The sequence below is a fragment of the Neolamprologus brichardi genome, chromosome 23, assembly GCF_056152115.1.
Source record: "Neolamprologus brichardi isolate AB-2024 chromosome 23, ASM5615211v1, whole genome shotgun sequence".
NCBI classification, from domain to species: domain Eukaryota; kingdom Metazoa; phylum Chordata; class Actinopteri; order Cichliformes; family Cichlidae; genus Neolamprologus; species Neolamprologus brichardi.
This window is the reverse complement of record NC_142125.1, coordinates 36,920,950-36,944,270: the sequence shown is the minus strand read 5'-3', so window position 1 is coordinate 36,944,270 and position 23,321 is coordinate 36,920,950. Positions and strand designations below refer to the sequence as shown.

At 41.4% G+C, this 23,321-nt stretch overlaps 3 protein-coding genes across 5 annotated transcripts in view; 1 reads left to right on the top strand and 2 right to left on the bottom strand.

Moving 5' to 3' along the window:
• LOC102791613 (lysine-specific demethylase 6A-like) overlaps nt 1-13,531 on the bottom strand; it is a 35,991-nt gene extending 22,460 nt beyond the window's left edge. For both annotated transcript variants that reach the window (XM_087836262.1, XM_087836263.1), the window contains exons 1-2: nt 13,015-13,531; nt 12,813-12,876 (exon numbers count right to left, since the gene is read on the bottom strand). In XM_087836262.1, coding sequence (XP_087692388.1) covers nt 12,813-12,876; nt 13,015-13,193 — 243 coding nt within the window. In that variant the 5' untranslated portion in view covers nt 13,194-13,531. The remainder of the gene's footprint in view (nt 1-12,812; nt 12,877-13,014) is intronic.
• A 112-nt stretch (nt 13,532-13,643) lies between these two features.
• Nucleotides 13,644-18,551, top strand: LOC102776203 (FUN14 domain-containing protein 1). Of its 2 annotated transcripts, none has more exons than XM_006795666.3 (5): nt 13,644-14,104; nt 14,514-14,682; nt 16,289-16,364; nt 16,858-16,992; nt 17,275-18,551. In XM_006795666.3, exons 1-5 carry the CDS (start codon nt 13,882-13,884, stop codon nt 17,350-17,352), a joined length of 681 nt encoding a protein of 226 aa, XP_006795729.2. In that variant the 5' UTR covers nt 13,644-13,881; the 3' UTR covers nt 17,353-18,551. The 2 variants fall into 2 exon arrangements, with proteins under 2 accessions (XP_006795729.2, XP_006795728.2); XM_006795665.3 differs by having other exon boundaries at nt 14,008-14,104; nt 16,858-16,986.
• Nucleotides 18,552-18,799: 248 nt separating this feature from the next.
• cenpl (centromere protein L) lies at nt 18,800-22,303 on the bottom strand. Its single transcript, XM_006795664.3, has 5 exons — nt 22,208-22,303; nt 21,147-21,318; nt 20,795-21,049; nt 20,137-20,709; nt 18,800-20,054 (listed from the first exon to the last, which is right to left on the bottom strand). Exons 1-5 carry the CDS (start codon nt 22,225-22,227, stop codon nt 19,980-19,982), a joined length of 1,095 nt encoding a protein of 364 aa, XP_006795727.2. The 5' UTR covers nt 22,228-22,303; the 3' UTR covers nt 18,800-19,979.
• Nucleotides 22,304-23,321: the final 1,018 nt, after the last annotated feature.

Genomic DNA, 23,321 nt, shown 5'->3' with positions numbered 1-23,321 from the left:
CAACATGGTGCCATCCGTTTGAATGAGTCCTTAAAATGAGCACAACTTGAGGGGACTCGGCTCAGCTGGCTGGATTCTGGTTCTATTCCTACAGACTTCTGTTTATGTGAAGAACAACAGATGATGATTTTTGATCATTTCTAACAGTTAATTGCTGTATTATCAGAACCAGAATGCATATATAGCTGGCAACTTTAACCCTGTGTTATGGCATCATTTATAGCCAATTTAGTGACAGTGTTTGGTGTGCTTCTTTTTTCAGGGGGGGAAAAACCTGAAGTGAGATAACTTTATCTAACTGGATACTGACAAAGTTTAACTTTAAGGGCATCATTTTCTGTTGAAAAAAATGTGATGGACTGCAATGCAATACTCATCATATCCATCCATCTATCTCCTACCGCTTATCCGGGACTGGGTCGTGGGGGGAGCAGCCTAAACCCAGACCTCCCTCTCCCCAGCCACCTCCTCCAGCTTTTCTGGGGAACACCAAGGCGTTCACAGGCCAGTCGAGAAATATAATCTATCCAGCGTGTCCTGGGTCTGCCCCGGGGCCTCCTCCTGGTGGGACATGCCCAGAACACCTCACCCAGTAGGCATCCTTGTCAGAACCACCTCAACTGGCTCCTTTTGATGTGGAGGAGCAGTGGCTCTACTCTGAGCCGCTCTCGGATGGCTGAACTCCTCACCCCATCTCTGAGGGTGAGGAGTTCAGACTCAGGTTCAGACCCCTATGAGTGAAAGATCCAGGGAACAGTTCACCCTGCCCGGGACAGGGTTACCAGGGGTCTGCCCTGGAGCCAGGCCTGGGGAGGTTGCCCGAGGGCGGCCGGGCATAGCCTGAAAAAGGGACATGGGCACATCCTCCTGCAAGCCCACTACCCGCAGGAGGCGCCGTAGGGATCAGGTGCAATGTGTTCCGGGCGGTGACCAGGAACAGAAGGCCCTGGCGGACTGATCCCCAGCAACCAAGAGTAGTCATCATATCGCAAAATGTAAAAATGACAACATCATCATATCGCAGGGTGTCTAGTAATTCTAACTTCTAGTTTTATCTACATTATTTATTTGGAACTGACCAAAGACTTCAGTTTTTCATTTAGTTTGTGTTCTTCTATAACACCTGAAGCTTCTGACTGGTCAGAATGAAAAATTTAATCAAATATTTTAACCAAAAATTAAGTTACAACTTTGCATCTCAGGAGAAAACAGGGACCTTAAAAACTGGCATAAATAATGACTCGATTTATATCATCATAGACATCAACTGACATGAAAAGAATTATCATGATAAGATGATAACAAACATTCATGTTATCATCTCATATTACTTCTTGTTGTGATGGCATTATTAATTAGGGCTGTTCAATATAACGATATATATCGGATGACGATATAAAAACGTCTATCGTTTCCTATTACGCTATCGTTTGTTTCGTGGTGTCGCAAAATAAACTGTTTATGGCAATATTTTTCACTGTTTTGATGGTCACTGTAGTGGCTATATTAATTTCTTCTCTCTGTCTCTTATATTTAATATAACCACGATACGGACGAACAAGCGACTGTTTTTATGCGTTGTCGTTAGCAACAATGATGGTAAAACCATTGCGTGGCTACGCCGTCTGCTTGTTTTTTTTCCACATAAACCTTTCACAATAAAGCTCAAGATCCTGTTGAGACTTTTCAAAATAAACTAAATCACGTGAAAGAGTATGCAGCGTTTACGGATGAGAAGCAAAAAAGAACCGTTAGGTGCTAAAAAATAAACCTTAGACTCAAACGTTAGAACAGGCTTTTCCCCGCAGCACGCTGTGTAATAAATACTCAAAGAAAACAGCGGCTGTTACAACTTATGACTAAAAATGTATAGTTTTATGCATCTGTTAAAACACTCGACTCCAGGTACACGACGCCCAGCTGGAAACAATTCACGCAAGTCGAGCTGCCCGAGATTCACAGAATTTACAGAAAATGTTAAAATTTTGTGATTTATATCGTTATCGGGACGATAGATGTCTTATATCGGGATATGAGCTTTTTGGTCATATCGCACAGCCCTAATATTAATACACTACTGGAAAACTGAAAGCAAATTAGTAAAGCAGCTCCAGCAGCAAATGATTCAACACTGTGTTTGGAGTTGACTGACCGCAAAAAAGTTTCACAAAATAAAAGATTTATCAGCCACATCTGTGAAATTAAATAAATAAATTTAAAAAATTCTCCACCTATCTGCCCTCGCTGTACCCATGGCAGTAATTATAACAATTTATGCACTGATATTGTGTCAGAAACGGGCTATTCGCTGTTATTGCTCTCCAGTTATGCATCTGTTTAACTGTGACCATGAAGGAAGTCCGAGCCATGAAAAGAAATCAAGCACATGTTGTCCATTTCCCCTGCTGCACCAGGGCAAACAAACACAACCCGTGACCTCGCCTTGCACATCGTTTCTTTGGTGCCACACTGAGATCGCATCAAAGATGGCCCAGCTGGTGCTCGACGCCGAGCGTGGCAGCCGTTCTGCCACTCCGAGCTGAGGAGAGCCAGCTGCTCAAGTAAGAGAAACTAAGAATGCACTTCCAAGCACATGCAGAAGGAGGGAACGTTTTATCTGTCGTCTTTGTGGACAGGCCAGTTCAACCACAGCTTTTAAATGGAGAAATAACTACCAAACACACTGAAAAAGGACCTCTGTTTGCCTTTGTTGGGTAGCGCTGCCATTTCCAAGAAGCAGTTATGTAATCAAAAGCTTTTACTTTACATGGTTATCATTGTGATGAAAGACTGAAGGAGAAATGCAGCAGCAAACACCACTAGGGAAAGAAAAACAGAACAAAATGTGAAGAGCGACAACAGCCGAGGACAGATTTACAGCAATAATACTTGAGCACGTTTGGCTACGTCTGAAGACTTTTCAGAGAAATTTTGAGCATCTCTTTTTAGTTTTGTAGTTTAAATGTAAGCATGAGGTTTTCTAAATCTCAGCCTTGCAGATAAATTACTTGCTGTCTTTTCTTCAAATGTAAGCAGTCCGGGGAGTGCATATCCTGAAGCTACAAGTCTTCCAGAAGCATACACTGACAAGTGCGAGTCTACCCTTATATACTGAAGAAAGATGCCCACAAGCAGAGGAAAAAATAAAGGTGGAAGGTGGACACTAGTGCAGCTGTTCCAATTGCATCGCCACAACTTATTGACAAGAAAAACATTAAGAGTCTGGTGGTAAGTGATTCGCAAAAGGCATTATGCAAACAACGCTATTGTGCTTTCCAGACCAGGGAGGAAAAACTTCCAATTAACTAGAAGCACCTATAGGAGAATTATGAGCCGGTCATCAGTCAGGGCCAAGAATGCTGGAAATCTGCCGATTGCAGTCCCTGGCTGGTCAGTTGGCTTGATCTTGCTCAAGAACAAGACCAACTAAGTCTTGGGTTTGAGTAATAATTCTGCAGGCTTTCTAAAGCTCTATCAAAATTTTTTATTGAGTTTTTTATTCATTTTTCAGATGCCTAACTCAAGAGATTAGCCAGTGTTTTGTCTACACATAACTTTGTAAAGAACCAATATTACATTTCATCTTTAGGCACTTTGTTTCTAGCAAATTGTTCCAAAAACATATCACTTGTTCACCTTCCTTTGACTCTAAGAAAAATGCCAAAGATAACAGTTTGACAAACAAAAACTGAGGTTTTGTTTGTTTGTTTTGAGCTATAAGACAAATACTTCACATATCTTATCATGATCTTCAGTGTGTCCTTGAAAACGTTGAGAAAACCAGACAAGTGACAGCCAAAAGAAGAAGTGACAGGCCTAAACATCTATTTACAGCAGATTAACAGTATCTGAAAGTCATGTCCTTAAGAAACAGGAAAAACATCCAGCAAAGACGTGACACAAGACCTGAGAGATGCATCTAACAGTAGATCATCTACTGTTCACTGAATCCTAATCACAAGTGGTCTCAGTGGAAGGAAGGGAAACAGGGAGAAAAAGAAAGTACGCCAAATTACACAACAACTGGACTGAATATCAGTAGCAACGGGTCTTATGGAGTGATGAACCCAAAATTGACATTTTTCAGCATGACTTGATCCGAAACACACTGCCAATGCATTAAAAGCATACCAGGACAGAAAAGCACACAGTGAACACTATGAGTCATGGACTGGCCTCCCCAGAGTCCGAACCGCAACATCCAAAGACAACCTTTGAATGTCCTTCAAGGAGCTTGGAGAACTGTTCCTAAAGATTGCTTAAGAAACTACAAGAAAAATTGCCTAAGAGATTACAGAAGAATAAAAGTGGTCACACCAAATATTGACTTTCAAATTTGTTAGAATTGTACAAACTTATTTACTGTATTTCTATGCATGTTTGATTAAAGAGGAGAGGCAGAAGTCTCACGGTGTGGTGGTTAGCACTGTTACCTTCCAGCAACCTCAAATCCAACCTGGGGTCTTTTTGTAGAGTCTACGTGTTCTGTCCAGCTACTCTGGCTCCCTCCTACAGTCTTAACAACATGCATGGAGCTAGACAAATTAGTCATTCTAAAATTGCCTGTAAATGCCAGTGGTTACCATCTCTATGTGTTGGCCTTGCAACAGATTAGCAATCTTGTCTAGGGTGTTTTCTGCCTTATGCCCTATAACAGCCTCCCCACAACCCTCAATTGGATAAGATGAAGATAATGGACGGAAATACTGAATATCAAATATTTGTACAATAGATTGAAACGTGGATATTCATTTTCTTCCATTTTAAAATTGATACCAAACTGCTACAAAAAACAAAACAAAAACAAAACTATAGAAGCAAAAACGTTGCTCATCTCAATTGGACTTCTGTACCAGAAATGTACGGTCAACATTTGTGTTGTTGCTGTGGGACAAAATTTAAATGTATAAATGTGTGGGTGAAAATGTAGAGGAAAATCTCAAGTGAATAAGTAGAGAAACAGAAAATGCAAGTACTTCGACGCACGTTTATTGCAGGCCAAAGTTAAGGAAGTAAAACCTAATCGTACTTTGTAACATGATCATCTGATTTGGGATCACTGAAGGCAAGACTTTCAAAAAAGGCTGACTGTTGGAGCATGAATGGCAGGAGGGTTCGGCTGCCGTCATACATCGGATCGTTTTTCTACACAGCAGCTAGAGTCACATCTGCATTTTGATCATAAATAAGTGAGTAAACGTGGTTTAATATTGTTTTTAACAGTGGACACCCGATGAACTTGATCCTTGAGCTCTAGGGTGATATGTAAGTAAAAACAAACAACAGAAAAACATGTCAATCTAGGAGAATCTCTGACGACATTTATAACCACTGATCACAAAGATCAATGCACATTTCAGAGTTCAGTTCTTCAGAAATGACTGGCCACGGTTATTTCAACAGAGATGGAGAAAAAAGGTGATATGGTCCTGTGAGCTATGAAGGTAATAAGAATATTATGCTGAATTATGGTGGTTTTGAATGTCCTGGATTTTTTTTCTTTCATTCATTTATTTTGAATGAATATTCAGGGTCTACCCTAGGTTTCTGGAGGGCTAAGGCACTGCAAGGAGGGAATGCATTAGCATCTTCAGACTTTTTGAAGTTATCATCTGTGACAGCCGATTTTCTGCTTTTCATCATGAATTTATCCCAGCCATGGCAGCAGAACATGTTGCAGGAGCCATTGCAATCTTCTCCAGGTTAAACTGGGCTATTTGAGCACTTTTGAAAACACTCGCTAACTGTACAACATTAACGCTACCAAAAAAAAAAAACAACAACAAAAAAACAAGACCTCTACTTAAAAGCATTACCTGATCAATGGATAGTCTAGTACCTTCATATTCCACAACCTTACCTTTTATGGTTACAGTGGTCCCTCGCTATAACATGGTTTACCTTTCGCAGCCTCGCTGTTTTTACAGATTTTTTTTGTGCAATTTTGCATGCTGTTTGTTTGTTTTGGTTTTTCTGTTTTGTTTTTTTTACAGTGCATTATGTTCTGCGTCCTGATTGGCTGTAGACCACTGTCAATCAGTCTCCTCCGTGCCGCGTCTCCTGTACAGTACAGAATGGTTTCAGCTAGGGCTGGGCCATATCATACCGTTTACGGTAATACTAGTATAATGTTGGGCAATGATAAGAAAACGAAATATCTCGATAGAATATGGGTAAAACGCACATGCGCTGTGCCTTTGTTTACATACGCACATGGCAGAAAAAGCTTGGCGGCGACAGAGAATGAGAAGGGCGAAAGCGGATCGTTGAATGAAACGGATGAACCAGAATTGGTTTGCAAAAATGCTGCAACTTCAGTGGTGTGGAACTGGTTTAGCTTTCGTCCGTCAGATACACAATAAAGCACTATTTTTGGTAGCGCATGCTAGTGGGCCGTCATTATTACCGTGTTTTTTTGGAAAATACGGCACACTTAAAATCAATCCTTTGATTTTTCTGAAAATCGACAGTGCCGTTTATAATCCCGTGTGCCTTATGTATGAATTCTGGTTGTGTTTACTGACCTCGAAACGATTTTATGTCGTACATGGCGCTCGAAAATCTGTCAAATGTTTTAGTACGACTTTGGTAAGCTATGAACTCGCGCCGCTTGATGAATTGTCTGAGCATTACGGCTATCGTAGGCAGGAGCCTCGCAGAGTGATACGTACTGTGCTTCAACATAATATTACCGCATTGTGTGTGTATAACCTCTTTTTAGGTTTTGTGGATATTATACGTGGTTATGCTGAGGATATGTCAGCCAATTTCCACTGGAAATGTCTTTTGGTTAAACTGTCAGCAAGGAATATTTTCATATAACTTTAATGCACATAAAAAACAGCTGCTTGTTTAAGTGAAAATACATTGTTTTGTTTTTTGCACTAATAAAGTTGTGGAGTTGTAAAGTATTTTGTCTAGTGTCAATTATATCGTCAGTTATATTGTTATATTGCAAATTTTCAAATGTATATCGTGATAAATATTTTTGGTCATATCGCCCTGTCCTAGTTTCAGCTTGTCAAATTTACATAAATCTTCGATCGCTAGCATTGTGACTCTGAAGTGCTGTAGTGTATATTTGTACATTTCCTCCCCAACAAACACAATGTCGACGAAACGTTTTGCACCATAAAAGGCACCTGTGGATGCCTTTGGTTTCATTCTATAATACTGGGCTGATTTTTTGACCAAGGTTTGAACTTTGAGAGTGTTTAAACAAGAGACAAAAGTGTAAAAACGTTTGTGCCTGTGAGAAAACTGTGTAGTGAGGGGTTTTACAGCCTTAAAACATCTATAATAGCTGTAAATGATAAAGTTGTATACTTTGCGGATTTCACCTATCGTGGGTTATTTTTAGAACGTACCTCCCGCGATAAATGAGGGAACACTGTACTGCTACATTAATAGTAACCGTAAGAACAATAATATTTGGTGTAATTATTCAATCTACAGAGATTCAAGACTACACTGCAGACAAATTTAAAAAATTCAGTAGTTGGCACCAGTACCTGTACTATTGTTTGATCACCCCATGTAAATAAACTTCTCTCTTAAAAAAGTGGTTATAAGTCACAGACATGATGGTAGTTGTTTATTTCTAATGTTAACATTATATTTCGTTGACAGGACACAGACTGAAATGTTAGAATGGTTGTGGAGCAGCCTGACCATGAGGAATAATGTTAGGTACAATGTGTTAGCTTTACAGCTAATATAGCGTTTATATAACATTAACCACTGCAAACATTTTAGCCTGGCTCAATCAAAGCTAAATAAAAAGAAATGAGGGGTGGCTCAAGAGTTTAGTACAGTGCATCTATAAGAGCTAGGCAGTTAATTAAAAATGAACAAAAATCACAGTCAGAATCTGACATAATTTTGCACTTGCACTTATTTATTTTTTTAAACTTCTGTTAATACTTCCCCCACATTGTATTCACATACTGTCCTCTTAAAAAAAAACATACCATCACCTGTGATTTCACATGACTCCGTGTGAACGCATTTTGGATTTAGGAAAGCAGACATCAGACATAGTACGGTGGTTTACACATTTGCCCAACAAGCAAAAGATCCTCTGTTCAATCCCAGGAGGACACAAATCCTTAAGGATTGTGTCAAAAACAGCATCTGGTGTTTTAAATTGTATTTTATTATTATATTTAATAATACAAATAAACATATCTGCTAAATCAAGCATGTGTAGGAACTTGCTGTTTGAACATTTGACCACAATCACCCCCCCCCCCCCCCCCCCCAAAAAAAAAAACTTTAATAATACTGCATATTTACAGTACAGTGCAATAGTAAGTTAAACTAAAGATGCAGCCAAATGATTTAACGGCAAACAAATGAGCGATGACTTGAGTTCAACATTATTCCACAGTCAGTCTCAAAACTCCACTAGAAGACTTTTTAACCTGCTTACAGGTCAAAGTCTTTTTTTAAAAAACTATACTGTTTGGGCTTATAGACTTTCTTTAACAGGATAGTAGGCAAGACGCACAGTAAACGGCCTGAGGGCGGATTTGAACTTGGGCCTTACAGCACATGGGTCACCTGCAAAACTCAGTAAGCTAAACCAGCAGCCCAACAAAAAGAACAAAAGCAGCATGCACATAAATAAAAACATTTTCCGATTTCTTTACGTTTTAATTTATTATTGGTTTTATATGAGTGGTACAAACATTTGTGCTAGAGCAGCCAGGTTAAAACCACCCATATCTGGAACTTGACAGGTATGATTGCCTGGTCAAAAACAGCAGCACTGTTGCAAAATTAACAACTTTTCATTCCCTCTTTAGCGCCTAAAACAAAGTAGAGCATACTCAACTGTCTGCAGCAGTACTCGTGAATGAGCCCTGTGCACATGCATAGTGTTACCCATATAGAAGCTGTGTACTACCTCATGTTAAAAAAAATAAATACATTGATTATTTAACCTACATATGTAGTTGAACTCACAGCACAGACATGGTCTCTAACTGAACACCTCCGTCAGCTCAGACTAATGCAGCTTGATTCCATAAAACATGTGCACAGATAAACACAGCTGTATTTTAATCTGCACTAAATGTGCCATCAGCTTCAAATAAGCACCAAGCCATCATTGTGTCACATACAAAAGTATACAAAACAAACTTCTATTTTCAGCTAGTGCACGACTTAATATAATGTGAGAACTTGGTCAAATACACAGATAACCTACCAAAGCAGTACTATGGAAGAACCTGAACATGTTCAGGACTATGGAGTGTGGCTCCGCCCTGCACAGATAGCCACAAGTTGGCCACTTCTCTATTGTCAGATATTGGCATACTCTTAATACCATGGTATTTAGAGTACCTCATTCATGCAGGGGCGTATGACATCATTGCACACAACCTTGCCAACAACTGAACTGACCTGCAGTTGCTCAAAACAGTATTATGTATTATGTTAATACTATTAACATTTTTATAGCATTCGGACATTCTTGTGAAGTACCTGTACTTGCAGTACATTTAATTTACTGGAGGGAGGGCAGGAAGAAAAATTCTTGAATGTTTTTTACAATACAGCAGGAAGATTTATTTCTGTCATTTATATTCTGTTTCAAATAATATCACCAGCCTTTATGAAAGTGATCCTAGAGCTCAGGCTTCGGACTGCTCTATATGCTCAATTCTAAACATTTTTGTCACAGTCTTTCTGCTGCCGATGTGTCAGAACGGGGGATATTCCTTAATATGGCTATCATAGCCAAACCTGTTGTTCTAACATTCTGCAAGCCATTCAGAAGAAAGATCCCTTAAAGGGAGGGTTAGGTTGGAGGTACTATTACTTGTTTCAGACTAAACAATTCTCAAGATAAGATAAATAAGGACAATCATGACCTGCGATACATGCAAAGCTACCTCTTACAGCCCAAGAACAAACATATGGAACTGGAATCAGCATAACAGACCCACTTTTGGCATTATTCATCATAAGACCAAGTAGTTTGTGGACACATTTTTACTCACTCCGTGGAAATACAAAAAGCTCTAATAGAGACAATCACTCATTACATGGCTGTGAAAGATGGGGCTGGAATTACTGACTGATAACGCATGGTCTTTTTAGTAGCTGTGGGTACTGAGTGATTTGACGCTAGAGCAACCTTAATGCGAGGCAACAATGAGCTTCAATGGCCAATATCTCAGTTCAGGTCTACAGTTATCTAAACAAATGTCCTACAAAGACTTAGTGGCAGAAGTGTGGGATTCAGCTTCCAAGTGTAGCATGAATGGTGGTTGCTTTCTATCCTGCGTCCATGCTAATGACTCAAACAGTATGTAACAGTCAAACAGCATGTTAAATGTCTGCAACTAGCATTATTTAAGTTAATCCCTGTGGGAAAGAGCTGTCCTCTGTAAATGACCTTAACCATTTCAGAGCCGCAGCACAGCCAGCGCCTCAGACGCAACAGAAGAAGCATCCAAATATCTAGCTTTCACATGAGTGTGTGTGGACTGAGGAGAGCACATGAACTCCACCCAAAAAGCCATCAGCCACCCCACTCGAAGACCCTCCTTGCTGTAAGCATTTTGCCAACCGTCGCACTTAAGACAGAAAAAAAGCACACACCAAAGCTGAAAGTTTCTCTTCCACCTAGTTAGTCTAAATTTACGTCATTGCTGTCCGATAACGGGTTGTGATACAATGACCTAGTTCTGTCAAGCAACGTTAAACCCACTCCCATCCACAAGTAGACCTAGCAACAGCGCGAGCGACACAACCAGTACAAAGTGCCAGACAGGGCTACTGTTCTGAACTAAAAAGCTGCAAGTGGGAATGGAGATGTGAAACCCACCAAATCATTCGCATGTATTCAACGCAGAAAGCAACAAAATGAGTGAACATTGCTAAAGTGAGCGGCTCGTGAGCCCACCACATATGTGTTTGTTTGATGATTATTTTTGGGGGGAGTTGAGAGAACTATAAGGTAACCCCAAAACTTGTACTTATTTTCTGCATGGACAACAACGGTATCCCACATGCAACTCTCAATCTGGTAAAAATTTTCTGTGCATTACAGCTATAAACCGACTTAAATCAACTGCAGTGCTGTCAAACCTTAAATCCACATGGGAAAGGTTAACAGATGCACAAGTACTGGAAACTAACAGTATGCTAGAAAGGACCCTGCATTAAGGGTCCCTTATAGCTTATATAAATTGTTTCTGAATCATATCTGTTGGTTGTAGACAGCAACAAAGACACAGCTAACACTTTAAGTTAGCTGGACTGGGAAGCTATCTATGGATGCAGGGCAGTCTGTCAGCACTATAAAGAAAGACTGTTTATAATGCTGTCCTCCCAATAATAAAAGGCACAATATCACCTGTTTAGCCCCTGAAACCAAAGCTGTTTCCACAGGACATATGACCAAACAAGACTCAAAGCATACATATGTGCCACACTTAAAAGCAAATGCACTTTGATTCAAGCATTGTGCATTAATCGCTTTCAGCTTGGAAGCAGGGCACACTCCTCTTGCGTTCTGCTGCTAACGCGAAAGGAACACTTCCCAGGCATCCCACACCACCTAGTGAACAAGATTCACGGACCCCCCACCCACCCCGAAAAAACAAACCAAAAATATACCACGAGCTGTCAGCAGCACTGTCTTTCTCCCCATCTTCCACAGTTCTGCGATGCATTCAGGAGAGAGAGGGCTTTGCTCTTTGTTAGCCAAGCGACATGTTAGGCACACAGGTAGACTGTGCCTGTTCAACACGCAGCTTCGAGAGCACATGCAGAGTCCAAGGCAGGGCCAATGGAAACTGTAAACAAAGGACCGTGACACCACCTAGGTCAGCGAGAGGGACACGTTTTTACGGAGGGCCGAGACCCGTGAGAAAACCCGAGCCACGCTTTAGCGAGCACACGAACGGGTCCGAAAAATGTTCACGGCAAATAGGTTATATAGCTACCAGTGTCACTCCGCCATGTCCCGCCATCTTGGACAGGCAAGCCAGCCATTAACGTTACTTGTAACGTTTGTCAACTCGTTCACGCGGACACCAAACACACACGCACACACAAATGAGCACAGCAGCCCCCCGAAAGTGTTTTAAATGGGCCAACGCAATGCCATAAAACACCCCAGACTGTGCCAAAGACGAGACGAAATGCAACTGCTACGGGCACCAGCTAACCTTACCAAATAACGTCAGTGGTGCACCCCGAAGAAAGCTACAGCCTTTCCGTTACTCCCACCGATGTTTTCGCGACATACGAGTACCAATGTGTTTGAGGTTGGGTGGGAGGGATATCTTAGCAGCTACAATTACACAATTTCAATGTGACATAAAACTTTACTCATTATAGTGCAGCACCGTTTCCAGTATGTGTTACACAAATCCGTGACGACGTTGTCTTGGTAGTGGTACAAGTACACGGGGCTGTATGGGATAGCTATCCAGCTAAAGGGGAAGGGCGGTTTCCGAAAAAAAAAGAAAAGGGAAACATTAACATATGCTAACTTTACGGGCAAATGAAGGGAGCAGTAGTTAGCCGGATACACGGGCGGGCCAGCGAGACGGCGTTAGCCGCAGGTGCAGGGTCGCTGTTCATCGGAAGAGGGTAGCTAACTAGCGAGCTAGCTGCCTGGCTAAGAGGGGCTGCGGCTAGCTGGCCTTGGTCTCCGTAGCGAGAGGGCCACTCAGACTGGCTTGCCACTTGAAAGCAAATTCACCGCCATGCACGACTAATGTCAGATTCAAGAGAGTCCCGTAAACCCGGGTGCTGCTCGGTTGCAAAATACATCCAGTTAGATTCACTACCTTCATCAACAGGGCCTTCGTTCTGGCGCCATCTTCATGAAGCTTCTGAAATCCAAACAGTGAGCTGCAAGCAGAAGACAACACAGGCAGCTCAGTATCACTTGCAGAGCGGCTCGAGGACAATATCGACATGCAAGGCAAAATAAAACAATCAATTTTCAAAGTGTGCGTTCGTGTGAGTGCATGGGTTTACTGTTCCGACCTGTCGATCCCAGCCAAACTATCCCTCTCCTCGGCTGTCAGTGTCGGAAAGTCCTCCTCTGTTTCACTCGCTTTTCCCGCCGCCATTTTCTTTCCCTCATCACCACTAGAAGAAGCCGAGCCGAGACTCCGAGCAGCAGCGCAGGCAGCAGCGGCGAGAGACACACCGCACGATTGCATGGAAAATCGCGACGCGGGGACGAACGGATCGCTCCGCCAAATCAAAGAAGGAAAACTGAAGAGAGCGAAACGATCAAAAACTTTTCTCCGGGATGAAAAGATGCGATTCGATGTAGTAAATCCTTTCGGGGGGGACAGAAGCGCTCTCCGGGTAGCTCCTCAAACGTCACATTTTTCATCACAAAGTGGTATCGTGCAGCTATTTGAATGCAAATAACTGAGTACAATATCCAAGATGTGAGTATTTGACAAATAAAGCGCGTTTCGGCCGCGAAGATAAAGTTGTTATAATTGTGTCACCCAAGCGAACCCACGCGCCGCTCTGGCCACGCCCTCTCCCCCCCTCTCCAGCCAATGGGAGCGCGTGTATACCACCATATGACTTCCCTGCTATACTATTCTTTTATCTGAAATATTCGTGTTCGCTCTGCAAAACCACTAATTTTACAAAAAATACACCCGATAAAATATAAAAAATAAATAAATACAGATTTTTTTACGTGGCTCTCTTGTGCATGAACCATAGCACTGTTTTCCCGACAAATGCTCTAATTTTCGCACGGTAAGACATCATCTCATATTCAGTAATACATATTGACACATGGGTGTCAGTTTTCGCTCATAGATTATTTAAAAAGTGACTGCGAAGCATAACTCTTTCCAATCCTGTCAAACCACGCGACTCTTTATGCACCCAACCCTTATTTTTATGACGTCTTCACAGTCAGACTTGCAGAGTTGCTGCATTTTATCAAATAAAGTTGTTAAACTGCTTGAAGCCCAATCAAGCAAAATGAAAGCATTTCAACTGACGTGGCAGCGGCATCATAATGTGGGCGTGGTTTATCTTTGTCAACATCCTGATGACATAACTAGTTTCTCCAAAATGGCGACGGCGGGTGAGAGAGAAGGTTAGTGTTTTGTTTGTTAGAAATGATCGTTGTGCGATCACAATTCGCATTTAAATTCGTTTATTTTTTTTCTCCATGAGCAATAATCGAAAAGGTACAAGGGCTTTATCGTAGCTCATACGTGCTTTTTGGTCTCCGGTAGCAGAACCTTCGCGTCCCGGCTGGAAGCCATTTGACGCTAGCCAGCTAATGTTAGCTTCCAAACTCATTTACATAGAATAAGCACCCTCGGAGCCTGTGGAGGCTGAAGTGCTTTTGCAGTTAGGAGGACTTGAAGCTTTGTGTTAATAGGACCACACAGGGTGCAAACATTTCCTGAGCTATTAGAAAATACACCCCGAATGTAAGCGAGGTGTAGCATATGCACATTGTAGCCCTTTAACTTTGTATTTCACTCCAATTTTCATAGCGGGCCAGGACGACCCAGAGAGCGAAGATGAGGTTTATGAGGTTGTGGACCTGACTGAGTATGCCCGGAGGCACCAGTGGTGGAGTAGAGTGTTTGGGAACAATTCCGGCCCCATTGCTGAGAAGTACTCCGTGGCCACTCAGCTCATGATGGGAGGAGTGACTGGATGGTAAGGACTCGGGGTCTGTTCTCACTGGGACATATGTGGATCCAATTGGTGTTTAACACAGTAGCAAATGTTGGGCTATTTTGAACTTGGGACATTAATATGCAGAGAAATAATTAATGTGAGAACACACCGCTTACTTGTAGAGCTGCCATTGCTAAACCAATAAAATGATTGAGAGTATACATTAAAGGAAACTCTGTATGCCTTTACTTATATGTACAATATGTACATATGCTGTTAGAGTGGCAGGTACTGTCTGTGTAGGTTCTTAATCGTCTTTGCCATAGTTTTCTACAGAGCTTGGAAAAAAGAAGGCAAATGGTGGAAAGAGCTGGGTATTTGACCCCACATGAGGTCTCATAGTGGTTTCACCCTTCATTGTACTGACTCGTGCCTTTTCTTTACACTTTGGCTGGAGTCGGATGTCGTTGATCCACAATTGATGACTCGTGCAATCGATAGTGGGGTAACGACCTTCAGGTCCACCTCCAAGGGGGACAAACCCCCACTGGGGGTTAATGGAGCATTCCAGATTAAGCTGGAAGTTGGGATTTCTAAGTTCCCAGTTGGCATTTTCACCTGGAACGCCCCCTGAACTCAGAGCAGCCGCACCAAACCCGAGTTAACAATCCAAGATGGCAGCACCGAACTGAAGAGTAATGAAACTTTTAATCTCTGCTGCCCCTGTTGTGTATCTGTTTTGTTTTGTGTTTGTTTTTTGTTTCCCACGCTTTTCTGACTTTACTACTGGGATGCACTATCTTGAATTCAGGTTCCTGGAACACACCATAAACACCCGGGACTCTCCACAGTTTGTTTTTAGAACTTGATGAGTGGTGAAACGTCATAACAAGCCTTAAGAAGTCCAGTATCTCTTTTTTTACACTCTCAAGAGTGGTGGGAGCCACAAACCAATGTGCTCCCAAGTGCTGGCCCCAGTCTGAAATAAATGGCGAGGGTTGCATCAGGAAGAGTATCTGACATAAAATCTTTGTCAAGTTAGATCGTGTGGATCATGAATAATGAGATTCATGGATGTAGTGAAGGAGGACATGCAGAAGGTTGGTGTGACATACGAGGATGCTTGGGATAGGGTGAGATGGAGAGAGTTGATCCGCTGTGGCAGAAGAAGAATTGCGTTTAAAGATTCATAATGAGATGTCGTTGTATAAGCAGTGCCTGTGAGCCAAAAGTTCCAGCCTCCAACTACTAGTTTAAGCCCACTGGTGAGAGCAGACATCCCGAATAATAATAACAATAATAATAATGGTCATCTGTGAGCACAGGAGCCCCGGCCGCCTTTCTGTTTACATGGGGTAGCCAGTCAAAAGTAGCTCGATTTAAATGAAGGGTGAAAAGCTTAAACAGCTTTTTTCCAGGCAATAGATGAACTGCAAAGACTTAGATTCAGTAAAAGGACTAGATGTTGCAGTCCCTGATGATGCATTCCTTCAAATGGAGAAAGTCTTGAGGGATGGCTACTATGAGGAAAAGACACATAATGACTGTTTTCAAGTATGAATCAGGCTCAGGGAAAACTGACACAATTGATTCCCCTTTAAATATTTTAAAGGAAGTAACCCACCTTTTCTCTTAACACTTACAGGTGTGCAGGTTATGTCTTCCAGAGAGTTGGGAAGATAGCAGCTACTGCTATTGGTGGTGGGTTCCTTCTTTTACAGGTAAGAGCTCCGTAATGCTGTGATTGTTTAGGCTTAGTCGTTAAATATTTAGCAATTCTCGATCAAGAGTCATAGAGAAGTACGTGCTTTGTAAGATTAACATAACTCCATTGACAAGTGAAGACGCCAGCTGTACAACATGACACTCAGCTGGTCCCCCCTCTCCACCACAGAAAGGCGAGCATTGTGTGTCAGCTGGCACTAAATGGACACAGGCCATCTGGACACTTACAGGGTGCTTCAGCTCCGTCAGTAGCATTATTTTGTCGCTTAAAAGCATTCTTCATTTTGCAAGTAGATTAAAAGCCCGGACACCCAGGTGACTTGATTATCAGGCTGAACACACAAAATATTTTTTTAAGATGATGTCAGAGGCCTACTGTGGACACATGCTTCCAGAAAGGCATTCTGTCCTTCAGAGTGCAGAGCTGAGGCAAATATGAAGAAGGACAAGTAACGCTCATCAGTTTTGTTTTGTTGTCTGTTTCTGCAGATTGCCAATCACAGTGGCTACGTGCAGGTGGACTGGAAGAAGGTGGAGAAGGATGTGAACAAAGCAAAGAAGCACCTGAAGAAGAAGGCAAACAAAGCAGCCCCAGAAATCAACACATTCATTGAGGAGGTAAAGGTACCTGGAACGAAGCTTGCTCTTTCTTTATTTCTTGCTTGGTTTTTTGCTCAAGCTAAATGCAATCTTCCTGTAATTTGTATTATTTCAATATTGGGGGGGGGGCATGTATTGGGGTCCATTCCCAAGCCAGCAGTGCCCTCTAGTGTACTCGTCGAGCTACTACACCTAGTAGCTGTGACACTGCAGGCTCAAGGCAAACCAAATCAGATGTTTCGAGGTGCTGGGGTCTGTTTTGTTTGTTAGTTCTGATTTGCCTTTTCCCTCGTCTCTCCTCTGCAGGCCACAGATTTCATAAAGAGGAACATCGTCCTGTCCAGCGGGTTCGTCGGCGGCTTCTTTTTGGGATTGGCGTCCTAAAGGCCGCCGCACACACTACAATCTCCATTTACTGTGAATCATCACTTTCCATCGCTTACCTCTCTGCTCCATGTGTGTTTTGATCAAAAGTGATCATGGGGAATTATGTTGAACACTAAACCACCTGTTCTGAATCAATCCTAGCTTGCTATTATCATTCGAGTGCTCATTTCAGAGGATGTGTGTGAGGTGGTGGGTTGGTAAGAGGATCGGGGGCCGTCGGATTGTACTGTGAACGATGCTTCTGAAAGCATCAAGCTGCTACAAACAAAACCTGGAGTTTCTTTTGTGTTTGCTCGTGCAAATGAGACTGTCCCAAGTGTTTGCCAGGTGGATTCTGTGGCATGTGTGGGCGCCATTGTAAATATATAGCCAAGCCCCTTTTTCAGAGCTGTAAACAGACACGCACACAAGCACATACACACAAGTAAATATTATATAAACAGTATGGAAGACGGCAGAGTGGGAAGGTAACACCAGCCCCCAGTCTGGTGCCTAGTTGTTTTTTTTTTTAAATATTAGTATAGCTGTACAGTTTGTCGGGGTCACGTGCCTTTCAAAGCATGCTGGCAAACCCAGTTATGTTGGTCACACTGACTGGGGGGGTAAAGTAAAAAGGTAATTTTCCACTCTGAACTGGAATCCATGCTGATAAAGAACACGTCATTAGTAAGTTTAATTTGTGAAGTATTAACCCCCCCACCCCCACAATTTGTTCCCTAATTCCCAGCTCCACAATGCCCTTAAATGAAGGTTCGAGCATCTGCTGTGCCCTAATTACCACCATCACAAGCCATATGCCCAAAGAGACACTGGTCCAGTTGTTACATAGCATAATGGAGCTGCAATTTTGACTCCTACGCCCTCGCTATTGTCGTCGTGCATTCGATGGTGTGTGTAGCATTAACAAACAGCGATGCTGCTGTGTTGTGCTTCATCATGTTAATCAGCTATAGGGGAGTCCAGTTATCACATGTTGCTTATTGTCTTTTGGGGTTTTTTGCCCTTTCTACTGGTGCAATATACTGTAATGTTTTAGCTGGTTTTTTGTTTTTGCATCCAGCTGGTATTTTGTATGCTTATGTTTGTATTTAATATGATTTTGATAACTCTTATTTCCTGGTTTTATGTCTCCTTTGAAGTAAAGTTGCCCTATGCTGTTTTAAATGATAGTAACATTAAAAAAAGGATGCTTTTCATTTAGCCTTTGTTGTTTTTAAGCAATCTCAACAGTCTGGCTTTGTGTCTTTGCAGAAGCTGGATTGATAAAATCTTAAACCTCCGTCAGATTTGACTGCATTTATCAGTTGGTGGTTTTCACTATCACCCGGGCTCTCTGCTGTAGCCTTGCATCAAATTGTTACCTTCCTACTTCAGTAAGAGTGATGATCAGAACTGGTAATGAATGCTGCAAAAATCTTATGAATTTATCATTAATATATTTATTTTAGCACTTTGTACTCTGTGGTTCTGTGAATGAAGGAGGCATATCAAAGCGAAATACATTTATAGATTGAATATTCTTGGTGATTAACAGCCAACATATAGATAAATCTTTATTTTATAAAGCAACATTAGCAGAGTATCAGACATGGCAGCTAGTTAAGACCAAGCATGCAGTGTGTAGCGTTATTCAGGTCCTGCTCAACATATGCCACTTATATTTGTTCAAACATGAGAACTTACATGAAATCCTACTTCGCAATACACCTCCACCCCACTGCAATTGTTGATGGTGTTAAACTAAATAAATAAGATAATTGATAATTAACCTTCTAAAGGAGCCAGATTCTGCCTTATCTAATTTACCTGCATGTGTAATATGTGCACTGCAGAGATGGATAATAATGATGTCCTTAGATAAAATATGGTCATTTTAAAATAATGAGGTCTCTGTTTGCTCCTACATTTAGTTTCATACATTTGTTTCACTTTAAACTCCTAAAAACGATCACAGGTGAGCACTGAAGCCCCACCCACCTGGTGTTTAAACTTTCTGTTATAAAGAGCAGCCAAGCAGATTTAAGTTGGATTAAAGGGCAGGACAATGGTGTTAACTCCTTTAGGTCAGGGGCTACATCAAAGCCCCTGACCTAAAGTTACTTTACAAAGTTACTTTACTAACAATAAAAGCCAAAGATATCAGTCACGCAGAAATCTAACATCTGCTTAGTTTCACCTCTCGTTGTGACACTTTGCTTTTTTCTTTTTTTAATATCACTTGGTTGAAGCTTGTTTGGTTTTTATTTATAACTATAAATGACAAAAATATACAAAGAGGTGGACATGAATAAACATACAATGTATTAACAAGAAGAGCTGAGTGAGCAGACAAGAAACATTCAGATTTTATCCTCAATTCGTCATAATTACAAGCACAATCCTCCCTGTGCTGAGCTCCTGTAACATCCCAGATCTGTAGTATGAAAAGGGGAAAAAATAAATTAATTTTAAAAAGCCAGAAGCCACTAGCCCGTGGTGAATTCGTGTAAAGAGGCTACACTGTTTGTTTTTGCTCATAAAAGGAAAAAAAAGAATAAAGTCACATTTGTTATTCCATAACAGGTTTTGCAAACTGATATTGCAGAATTTGCATTTCCTCTTGCTGCAAAGTCATTCTTTTGTGCTCAGATGGGCATTTTGAGAAGGGCACACTCTGTCAGCAGTGATAGGGTTGTGAGGACATATCTGCTGTTGGACATCTGAAACAAAAGTAAACCAATATTATTAGCAGGTTCTTCTTTCATTAAAAAAATAAAATAAATAAAGCTCTGAGGGCAGTACCTTGATCCTGCCGCTGAACTTGGCTGATCCCAGTGCAGATGAGACCTGACTCAGGCGTCCTGCTGACAGGTCCAATCTGAAATGCCTGTAGAAGTGGCTCATTAGGCCCTGCATGAACTTCGTCACCTCCTCGATGTCAATGCTTCTTGCTGTCTCCTCCTCCTCCCTCCTCTCCAGTAAAGGGGTCCTCACACTGTTCCACAGCTCCCACGCATCTTGAGGGTTAACTGTGTAGGTGATCTGCAACGGTGGCTCAACCGGAAGAGTCCAAATCATTTTGAGATGCTGGATGCTGGACTCTATGTGGCAGTTAGTCCATAATGCCGCTAGCCACTGCTGGCAGGTCTGGTTGATTTCCAGAGGGCCAAAGCAGCAGTCAAAGGTCTGCTGAAACCAGGATTTGACCAACGAGGTGAGATTCTCAGCCCCGCGGCTGCCAAAGAGCGGCAGACAGGTGAAGTCCTTCGAAAGCAAGTGAAGATATTCAGGATTGCCATTGATGCAGGTCAGCCAGCCGCTCCACACCAACTTCTGCGCCTCATCCTTCCCTGCAAACACCGGCTTTGAATGGATCTGTGACAGGAAAGAAGACAGAGTAAAGCCAGCTCATACTGTGCCTGAAAACCTTCTCCCTGCCTCTACAAACTCCTGTGCTTACCTGTACGAGGACCGTCTCAGCATCATCGTCCGTCTCTCCCAGCCCCTGCACCACAGAGAAGGAAACTCTGAAGCTGGTCTGCGTTCCCTCAACCTCCACTGCCAAACCCTGCTGCTTCTCTGCAGTAATAAATGCAGAAAGCTGCCTTGAGTAGCTCCTGAGCTGGGTGTGTCTGAACTGGTAGAGCGGTGTAACGTACGATAGCTGCCACTCTGTCTTCACCAGTAAGGCCAGATGCTCTGGATTCACCTTCTCCTTTACCAGGGAAAGAGCAGAATGCAAAGGATGGCGATTCCATGTTCTGTTCTCCAGATAATTAATATATTTAGAAGAGAAACTTGCATTGACTCACGGTGATATTGTGTGACTTTGTTCTTCTGCTGGTGTTGAGCCTCCGCGCTGTCCATCCTGGGGTGTGGCCGAGCCTTGAAGCAGCGGCTAAGCAGCTGCGGTATGACTGTCTGTAGCTTTTATTTTTGCTCCTCCTCTGAGCCACAATGCTGTCGGTGGGAGTCCTCACCACACTGAAAAGAAAAATTAGTCAATCAATACATGAATTTAAAAAAATAAATCAAACATAAAGCAACAATCTCCAGTTAAACTTGTGCTTTGAACTAGGAACACAAGTAAGGCTTTTGCAAAATCTGCACTTCTCATGTGCTTAAATACCCAATTTATTAGACTCATTATAAAACAAATTACCATTCATTTCATACACAAACACCATTTCTAAATATACTATAGACGCATTATAGCCACTGTGTCAACACAACGTATTTATACTCAACAGACTGTGTACGGATGTGGACTTATTTTAAAGGTCAGATGCTCCCCTGTTTTAAAACAGCAGCAACATGTCAAAAAAGACCGAGGCAGAGCCAGCGGGCTAATGCTAGCATTAAAAAAAGGCAAACTATCGTCCCGATCCTGTTTGGGCAATTCATTCATGTTTTTATAAACCATGGAGTGACATTTAAAGTTAAACATTACACAGACTGCGCTTAACTAAACACACAAAAGCTTCAGTGCCCACTCCCTGCCACTTGTTTCATTTTGAAGGGTGAAAAAAGGAGCTACGACTGAAAAACGTAAAATTTTGATTTATTTCAGTTCTTTGATGTGTAGGAGAGAAGCCGATCTGAAAAGTAGAGGTGAAAAAATCCTAAAATGACAAGTTTAACGTTGTATCAAGCCCGTGCATTTCATTAAATGCAAAACAACATTAAACCACCTAATTGCTGAATGTTGAATGGTGTTGGGGTCTCCGTTGTACGGACAACGACGGAAAATGCCGTTAAATAAACCAAAATGCGTCGTTGGACACATTGTTGCCATTTTCCTTGCTGCAAAAGCAAATGCTTTGTAAAAAATAGCATTTGTATAGTGTAATAACGACAAAGGTAAAATTTCTACCTGTTTTGAGGTCGCTCCATGTCTCTGGCTTAGCGACAAAGGCTAAAAGAAAAACCGGAAACAAATTTGAACATCGCGCTTTCACAGGAGCCTGCGCGGTCAGACTCAACCAATCACATCTACCCAAACAAGAAGTGGGATTTGTAGTTTTTTTCCCCTTTCACAATTTATCGAAATCTAAAACGTTTTAATTTTTTTTTACTTTATTTAATTTACACACACACACACACACATATAATTTATATATTTATATATATTTTATTTTTATTTTTTTTAGCCTTTGATGGCTTATTACCGAAATACTTGCTGTGACTGATATTCTGAGGGAAAAAAAGCAATTTTTACAGTCTTTGAAGAAAAAGCCTTATTTTTTTTATTTGAATATTGATGAGAAAAATATTAGAGATGACATATTTTAAATTCATATAATACATACATATATACATACATAAAACATGAAAAAATATATTCTTTGAGATTAAAAAATTTGCTGCGGTGGAAAAACTATATTTATATATTTTTTTTTCTCATTTTGTTTTGTATTGTTTTCACGAAGCAGCCATGTTAATTCAGTGAATTTGCAGTTTATGGCCTAATCTAATTATTTATTAGATAACAATCTGGGAATACAATTTAGTTCAGAATCACAATATGATCAAATAAAACCAGGAGGTGAAAAGACAGAAGAAATATTGTGACTTTATAATGTCAATTTCTGCCAAACTGGTAATTTTGCAACGTTGAAAAATATTCTGTTATTAATATTTTTAAATATATCAGCTTACTTAGTTGAAAAACCTGAATTCTTATACTTTTCCCATTCCATAGAATGGAAGTTTTACTGTAACTGTAATAGCAATCTGTGTAAATAAAATAAAACCAAGTTGGAAAAAAAGAACGTGGCTGGCATTTCTGTTCAAACACCAAATAAATTAAGACTGCATGGCTGGGATGTAAGAATTGAGTTTCTGTTATAGGAGGAAACACTTCCAAGGCACTTTGTGTTGAAGTGACTCCTCTCCTTTTGCTGGTTATTGCTCCCTAGGGAAGAATATGGAGCTGGAAGCATGTAGCAGTCTAAGCAGTCCAAACCTTGTTTTCCCCGTTTCCCCTT

Coding starts and splice junctions, on each gene's coding strand:
- LOC102776203 (XM_006795666.3), top strand. CDS start 13,882: ATGCACCCAACCCTTATTTTTATGACGTCTTCACAGTCAGACTTGCAG. Junction 14,105..14,513: donor GACGGCGGGTGAGAGAGAAG/GTTAGTGTTTTG, acceptor CAATTTTCATAG/CGGGCCAGGACGACCCAGAG. Junction 16,365..16,857: donor GTGGGTTCCTTCTTTTACAG/GTAAGAGCTCCG, acceptor CTGTTTCTGCAG/ATTGCCAATCACAGTGGCTA.
- cenpl (XM_006795664.3), bottom strand. CDS start 22,227: ATGGAGCGACCTCAAAACAG. Junction 21,050..21,146: donor CAAAGTCACACAATATCACC/GTGAGTCAATGC, acceptor TCCCTGGTAAAG/GAGAAGGTGAATCCAGAGCA. Junction 20,710..20,794: donor CTGAGACGGTCCTCGTACAG/GTAAGCACAGGA, acceptor TTCCTGTCACAG/ATCCATTCAAAGCCGGTGTT.